The 8391-nt window shown below is 49.8% G+C and overlaps 1 protein-coding gene across 1 annotated transcript; it reads left to right on the forward strand.

The window, feature by feature from the left end:
- Positions 1 to 2322: 2322 nt before the first annotated feature.
- CBY3 (chibby family member 3) lies at positions 2323 to 5065 on the forward strand (the record flags this gene model as incomplete). The annotated part of the gene is given in 4 exon segments (XM_082622915.1): positions 2323 to 3124; positions 4385 to 4398; positions 4401 to 4987; positions 4991 to 5065. Coding segments are annotated over 4 exon segments (726 nt in total). The 5' UTR covers positions 2323 to 3074.
- Between the last annotated feature and the right edge of the window lie 3326 nt (positions 5066 to 8391).

Below are 8391 nucleotides of genomic sequence, written 5' to 3' on the forward strand. Positions count from 1 at the left end.
CACTTTTTTTAATAAACTGATTTATTTATTGGCTGCGTTGGGTCTTCGTTGCTGTGCGCGGGCCTTCTCTAGTTGCAGGGAGTGGGGGCTACTCTTCGTTGCGTTGTGCGCAGTCTTCTCGTTGTGGTGACTTCGTTTGTTGCAGAGCACAGGCTCTAGGCGCGCGGGCTTCAGTAGTTGTGGTGCACGGGCTTAGTAGTTGTGGCTCGCGGGCTCTAGAGCACAGGCTCAGTAGTTGTGGCGCACGGGCTTAGTTGCTCCGCGGCATGTGGGATCTTCCCGGACCAGGGCTCGAACCTGTGTCCCCTGCATTGGCAGGTGGATTCTTAACCACTGCGCCATCAGGGAAGCCCATAGAATAACTAAAATTAAAAGGGTTTACCATGCTAAGTGTTGGCAAGTATGTGGAGGAACAGGAACAGAAACTCTTTCAATGAAGGTAGGGATATGGTACAACCATTTTGGAAAAACCTTGGTAACTTCATAAAAAGGTAAATACACCTACTATATTACCCAGCCATTCTACTCCTAGGTATTTATTCAAGAGAAATTAAAGCACGTGGCCACACAACGAGTAGTACACAGATGTTTATAGCAGCTGTATTTGTAATAGCCCCCCAAATGGAAACAACCCAAATTTCCATCAACAGGTGGATGGAAAAACAAATTGTGGTATTTCCATATAATGGAATACTACTCACCAAAAAAGGAATGAATTGTTAATAAATGCGACAACATGAATGAATTTCAACTTAAAATAATTATGCTGCAAGAAGCCAGTGCAGGGACTTCCCTGGTGGCTCAGTGGTTAAGAATCTGCCTGCCGGGCTTCCCTGGTGGCGCACTGGTTGAGAGTCCGCCTGCCGATGCAGGGGACACGGGTTCGTGCCCCGGTCTGGGAAGATCTCACATGCCGCAGAGTGGCTGGGCCCGTGAGCCATGGCCACTGAGCCTGCATGTCCGGAGCCTGTGCTCTGCAACGGGAGAGGCCACAACAGTGAGAGGTCCGTGTACCGCAAAAAACAAAACAAAACAAAAAGAACAAAACAAAAAAAAAAAGAATCTGCCTGCCAATGCAGGGAACACGGGTCCGAGCCTCGGTCCGAGAAGATCCCACATGCTGCGGAGCAACTAAGCCCGTGAGCCACAACTACTGAGCCTGTGCTCTAGAGCCCACGAACCGCTACTGAGGCCGCGTGCCACAACTACCGAAGCCCACGTGCCTAGAGCCCGTGCTCCACAACGAGAAGCCACCACAATGGGAAGCCCATGCACCGCAACAAAGAGTAGCCCCCGCTCACCACAACTAGAGAAAAGAGCCCATGTGCAGCAACGAAGACCCAACACAGCCAAAAATAAATATATTTTTTTAAAAAGCCAGTGCAAAAATAAAAGTACATACTAAATAATTCTATTTATATAAAATTCAAACTAATCTATATAGTGATGGGAGCAGAGGAAACTTCTGAAGGTAATGTGTATCTTCATTATCTTGATTTTGGTTATGATTTCTTACATCAAATTATCCAAACATATCAAAGTGTACATTATAAATACTGAATATATGTAGTTTATTGTGTCAATTATACCTCAGTAAAACTGTTACAGAAAAAGGTTTCCCAGAAGGTGGCACTACCACTTGGCTCTGTCCTATGTTGTGAGCTCCCTGGAGCTGGGTGACCCCTTCTAGAGCCATCAGGATGCTGGATTAACTGGGAGGCCCCTGCAAGAGACCCTTGGGGTCAGGAAAGCCAAGTAAACGTGATGGCAATTGATTGGGTGTGGCTGGCGAGTAGGGCTGACTTCATTTCCTTCCACAGCTCAACACAGCACTTGTCCTTCCAACAAGCCCAACTCCTTTGTACCTCTAGCCCCTGTCTTCATGTAGCTAGTCTCTCATCATTCAGGTCTTAGTATGAATATCAAGTGCCTTCATCGAGTTCCAGGTCTAAATTGGTTCGTACACCTCATTTTGTCCTAACGTCATTTCTGTATTTCTCTGTTTTCTTCATGGCATGTATCACAATCATAAATTCTTATTCATTTAGTTATTTCCTTTCATTTAAAAAATTATTTATTTTTATCTCTGGCTGCTTTGGGTCTTCGTTGCCGCGCGTGGGCTTTCTCTAGTTGCGGTGAGCGGAGGTTACTCTTTGTTGTGGTGCGCGGGCTTCTCATTGTGGTGGCTTCTCGTTGCGGAGCACAGGCTCTAGGCACGCGGGCTCACCAGTTGTGGCTCGCGGGCTCTAGAGCACAGGTACAGTAGTTGTGGCACACGGGCTTAGTTGCGCCGCGGCATGTGGGATCTTCCCAGACCAGGGCTCCAACCCGTGTCCCCTGAATTGGCAGGCGGATTCTTAACCACTGTGCCACCAGGGAAGCCCCATTTCCTTTCATTTTTATTATCTATTCTCTTCCTCCCCCTTTTATGCTGCTGACATCCTACAAATCCCTTTACTGGGGGTGCACCCACCCCATAGGTGCCTTAAGTGTTGGCTGACAACTCACAGTTGCCCCTGACAATGACTGACTGAGGGCTGGGTGGGGGAGAAGAAAGGCACAGAAGATTGGCTCCCTTGCAGTAAGGAGACCTAACTCTGTAGCACAATTTCTACAGTTCCCCGTGGGATCTGGCTAGAGCTAGTCTCCACTTGAGGCCACATTCCTGCTTAGCTTTAGCTCTTTTCCCTGCCTTGTCCTGCTTCGCTTACTCTCTTCTCCCAAGAACACTCCCCCAGTAAATCCCTCAATAATTCTCATCTGAGGCTCTGCTTCTAGGAAACCTGACCCATGACACCCTTGGTTAGCTTCATGAGGGACTATTTTGTTCAATCCCCTAGAACAAATTCCTATCTTAGGCTCTGCTTATGACCTTCTCCCCCTTAAGAATGATAGCTTGATGACAGAAGATCTTCCTCATGTTGGAATAACAGTTTCCGGAACACAGAAGGCACTCAATAAGTGTGCTGAATGAATACAGGGGAGAGCCCAGGGGTCTGTTTTATAGCTTAGCTGATCTGGCCTAGAGGCATTGTTGAGTCATAGCCGGTAGACAGCAACTGAGTGGTTCAGGGATGCGGCCAGGCCTGGGACAGCAGCTTGGCACCTCCAGAACATCCTCCAGGTGAGGTACAACATGTGAGGATTATCGGGGAAGGATCCTCTGGAAAGATGCAACCTCAAGGGTGGGCTGGGTTCTAGCCTTGGGCTTCCAAGAGACATGTCCCTGAGCCAGGTCTAGGGGGTAGTACTGCCCAGCTATGTGTGAGGAGTAAGTGTGTGTTGAATTAACGAAGGCATGACAGAGGGAACCCTGCCCCAGGGTTCCTTCTCTTTTCACTCTCCATTGGGAGGAGAGGAATTCAAAAGAAAGCATACAGTCTTCTTTCTCACACAACAGAATCAGCACGTACAGGAATGGGGGGAGAAGGAGTATGGGACATGTCTGTTATCTGGACTTTAGTTTCCTTGAGCATGTAGTCTGCTTGGGATAAAAGTCACATCCAGTCTGCGCAACCCCTGTTGGCTCAAGCCCTGAGCATAGGTCCTAGCCCATGGCACATGCCCCTACGGGACTGACCACACCAGACTGTGATCTGCACACACACATCTGGCTTCCCAGCTGGACCAGGAGCATCTTGAGGGCAGGCACAGGCTGTGCTGGCAGACCAGGGCCTGGCACAAAGCAGATGCCAGTCAGTTCAAGGTTGTAAAATAACTGAATGACGAAGGCAGTAACGCTGCTGGGTATGCTAGACATCCACCAGATACTTTTCAGAGTGTAGAGCCAGCCCTGGCTTCGCAATGCTTCAGCAGCGCCCTCTAACCCACAGAAGGAAGTCTAAACTTTTAAGCCGGCCTGTACAGCGCCCTCATATAGTGCCCTGGTCCCCCTTTCCAGCTTCCTCTTCTGCTATTTCCAGCTCAATACCCTACACCAATCCTACCCCAAGCTCTTTCTCACATGTGCAACATTCGAGCCTTGCCTAGTTCTTCACTCTGCCTAGAGGCTCTCCCTTATCCACCCCCAATCTACCTGTCCAATTCCTGTGCATCTTTTAAGTACCTACTTGTCTCTGCTATCATTCCTTCCTCCCTTAAGGGCCTATTAACCCCTTCCAGCAGCCACCCAGCACTCAGAGAGCAGGGTTCTGGTCCTTCACCTGCCTATCTATCACCAAAGCCTGACAGAGTAACCTTTGGGGAAGGGGGTTTCGGGGAGACTTCTGCTAGTGCGAGTGTGCAGGGATGGACTCCTCAGTGGCCAGCAGCTGGCTAACCCTGAGCGCCAGCTGCGGGCCTGAGCCCTGCCCACCAGGCCTCGCGGTTTGAGGGGGCAGCTCGTCCAAGCAGGTTGCTCACCCAGACTCTTGCTCCCCAGCAGTGCCCCTGGCTCGCCTTTTCATTCTGGACATCGAGGCTTGCGAGGCAAGGGAGCAGCTTGGGTCGCCCGCGTCCTCGAGGCTCTGCTCCGGGTATCCGTACGCCCGACGAGGCCCACACGGCCCTTGCCCTGGAGGCCTTCGGGTGCCCGGCCTCGTGCCACGCGAGCCGCCTGTGGGAGCAGCTGCGGCAGTTCTGGGCCCACCATTTCTCGCGGCGCTTCTCGCCGCGTCGCCCTCCGCTCCGCCGCATCTCCTCCATGTCCACCTTCTACCTGCTGGACCACCCGACGCGCCAGGCAGAGCTAGGCCTCAGCTACGGCACGCCGCGCACGCGCCTCAGCGACAAGACCTTCGTGTTCCGCGGCGGCCGGTGGACCGCAGAGCGCCAGCCGGTGCGGTCGCGGCCGCAACTGCCCTCGCCAACCACCTCTGGCTGGAAGGCGCAGGTGCAGCGGATCAAGACCCAGGTGCTGCTGGAGGAGAACAACTTCCTGAAGCTACAGCAGGAACTGCTCATGGACATGCTGACGGAGACCACAGAACGCATGCACCTGTTGGAGAAAAAGATAGACGAGGCGAGCACTGCCGCTGCGGCGCGCGCATGACAGAGGAAGATGCGCAAGCGCGAAGGCGCGTGCGGCGTGCTCCTGATCGAGCCGCTGGCCCCGGAGTCGCAGTGACGCAATAAAACCCGTGCGGCGCATGCGCACCTCGCTCCTCACCTTCGGCCCCGGCGCGTTCCTGTGGCCCCTCGAGTGCCCGGCCAGGAGAGGGCTCCGGGTGCGCGGGGGGTCCGCTGCGCGCCTTCAGGGACCATCACTCCGGGCCTGGTGTGGAGACTCAGCCAGCAGCCCGTCTCGGGAGGGTGCGATAGGGCGGTGGAGGAAGATGTTTGCAGCCCGTTGGGAACGCGGAGTGGGAGCCAGGCTTGCAACAGTGCAGCAGGGGGCGGGGATGTCAGGCGATGAGAGGTAGTGGCAGCAATGGCTTTCTTGGCCCAAGAGACGGAGGGCAAAGTCCGGGAGGCAGGGAAACCTGGGCTCAGGGATGGAGGGTGCGGTTGGGCGGGCGGGTGGGGTCGGTGACCTTACAGTTGGCCTTTCCCTCCCTGAGGCGCTCCCGGGAGGGGTTTCAGCCTGAGTCCAGGATAAAAGTGTATTTTACGACCTGGAAACTGTTTCCCGAAAGAATCCCTCGAAACTTTGAGCTCTGCCTCCCCCTCCTGGCTGTGTGGCTTTTGGCGAGTCGCTTCTTCGTTGCGGCTTTCCTTTTCCTCTCTCTAGAATTATGGGTCGGGGATACAAACAAGCACCGTCCAGAGCTAGTCCAGCGCACAGATAGGATTTGCTCGACCCACTTCATTTTACAATTTTGCATGAGTTGCCAACATTTAAGAGTTTGGAGATTTCACATTAAAAATCCAGATTTCCCGTGTTCTCCTGAAAACCCGGAAGACTCAGCTATGCTGGACCTTGGTTTTGCCCAGCAGCAGTTGCCTGAATTGTGGCTGTCAGCTCCTGCTCAGCTTCACTCCTTTCCTCCTATAGGTGTCTGATTTTGGATCTCCTTCTATATCCGTTCTAGATCGATGCTCTCTCCTGGGGCATAGGGAGCCCTGTGCCCAAGGTATCATATAAAGTGCTTTTGGTGAGGGTGTTGTGAGTGAGGTGGCTGCACAACAAAGGTGATGACACTGGTCCTTGCAATCTGTAACCTTTCCTTGGAATGTAGACAGACCCTTTCAGCACCCAGTGAAACTTAAGTCCGCTAGGATTCCAACACATTTTCCTAGAGCCATGTGAAAACTTTGAGAGAAGTGGGTGTCCTTCTTCAGCCTAACTTGCTTTCAGGAGAAAGACTAGGGATTACTAAACCACTACTTAAAATGTGGCCTGATTAAATCAGCAAAACAACACAAAACGTCATTAGGCACTATGCTTAAAAACATTTCTTTCGAGCAGTGCTCTTTTGTATTTTAATAATTCTATATTTATATTAACATGGATTAAAATATTTTTAAATAGTTGTAAAATATAATTTCCTTTTAGAATAACTTAGAAAATAAAAAATGTATAGAAAAGGAAATGAGAAGGGAATCAAAACAATACCTAGAAAAAAACACAAAATAAGGCACTGATGGAGACATACTAAGTGAAAGAAGCCAGATGCAAAGGACCACATATTGTATGATTTTGTTTATATAAAATATCCAGAATAGACAAATCCACAGCCAGGGAATGTGGGGAGGAAGGAGTGACTACTTAACAGGAGCAGGGTTTCCTTTTGGGTTGATGAAAAATGTTTCGGAGCTATAGTGGTAATGGTCGTACAACATTGTGAATGTTCTAAAAGCCACTGGATAGCACACTTTAAAAGAGTGAGTTTTATGTGAATTTTACCACAATAAAAAAGATTTTTTTTAAATGAGGAAAGTGCTTTACATTAAAACATGAGATAAAAACTATGTGGTATGGGGAAATAGCAAAAATCATAAAGGTGATCCAAGAGTACCTAAAGTTTAGGGAATATTGCTTTGGCCAGAGCACTTGCAAACAAATAGTTTATTTTCTAGAACAGAGAAAAGTATCTGCTCTGCCAGGTCAGCAGCAGATGGGGAGCCCCATGTTTAGGGAGGGGTATCCAAGTGGATAAAGGACCCAGATCAAATGGGGCAGAATGATATTTTAAGATATCTGACTTGGTTCTCTCTGCTCTGGAACTTCACCCCCTGACTGAGGCAGCAAGCTCATTGCCCCGGAGGTGGCGGTGGGGCTGTGTGTGTGCGGGACAGAGCAGAAAGCAGGAACAAAGAACTCTGTGTGGCTTTTACCTTCTACAGCTCAGAACCCTCTGGGGAACAGAGCTTTGAAAACATATTTTTTGGGCTTGAGGAGGGAGGTCAAAAAGGCTGTAGATTTGTCTCCAGCAAGAGGAAAGATGAAGGGAAATGGAAGTAGAGATCCTGGTAGGTCTTCCATCTTGGAGAGAAGTCCTTTCTTGACCCTACATTACTTTCCAGCTACTGCCCCATTTCTCTGCTTCCCTTTATAACTAAGCTCCAAAAAGTTGCTTATATTCACTGTCTTCAATTCCTCCCCTCCCTCTTTGCTCTTGGTTCCCCTCAGCTTTGGATTTCTCACCTCCAAGTCTCCCCAGTCTGCTCTTGTCAAGGATGACGTTGACTCCAGTGTTAAGTCCTTTGGCTAATTCTCCATCCTCATCTTGGCCCATCAGCAGCATTTCATGCAGTTGACGCCTCCTCATCTTCACTTGTCTCCTAGGACACTACACTCTTCTGATTTCTCTCCTACCTCACAGTTGCTCCTTCTCAGTGTCTTGCTGATTTTACTTCCTTCAGGTGTCTACTTAAACGTCACCTTTTCAGTGAAGTTTTCCCTGATGATTTTATTTAAAAGAGCATGCATTCTCCCCACACCCAACCAAACCAGCACAACTCCTCCTCCTTTCCTGCTTTGTTTTCTAGCATCTGTCACCATCTGACAAGCTATGTATTTTGTCAGTCTCCCTCCACCCCCTCTGCCCCAACTAGAGTGTAAGTTCCATAGGGTTTTTTTTCTGTTTTTATTTTTTTCTGTATCTTAGTTAGAAAAGTGCTTAACACTTACTAGGCTCTCTCCAGATATTTCTAGAATGAACAAAGGTCTATAAGAGACAGGCACCTGAATCCCAGAAGCAGATGGTGTTAGGCCTTTGGTATTGTCATAGGTATCTAATCCTCTAGGAGGCAGGGAAGGTGTATCAGATGCTTTTGGAACTTTTGGTTGCATCTGATAAACCCACCTCTGATTTTAGCCGCAACTATGGTGGATGGCTCTGCGTATACTGTCAGTGCCTCATTTCAAGTGTCTACTGTGGGTTTCTCGGCCTTTCTGCTTCAGGGCTTTCTCCTAAGCCTCAGGAGCTCTCTCAACCCGCAGACATAGCCTGGGAGTGCAGGAGAGTTAATGCCTTCTGGGGCAACCTCCAGTAGAGGACAGAAACCAAA

Source organism: Mesoplodon mirus (genome assembly GCF_964341445.2).
Source record: "Mesoplodon mirus genome assembly, chromosome: 5".
NCBI classification, from domain to species: domain Eukaryota; kingdom Metazoa; phylum Chordata; class Mammalia; order Artiodactyla; family Ziphiidae; genus Mesoplodon; species Mesoplodon mirus.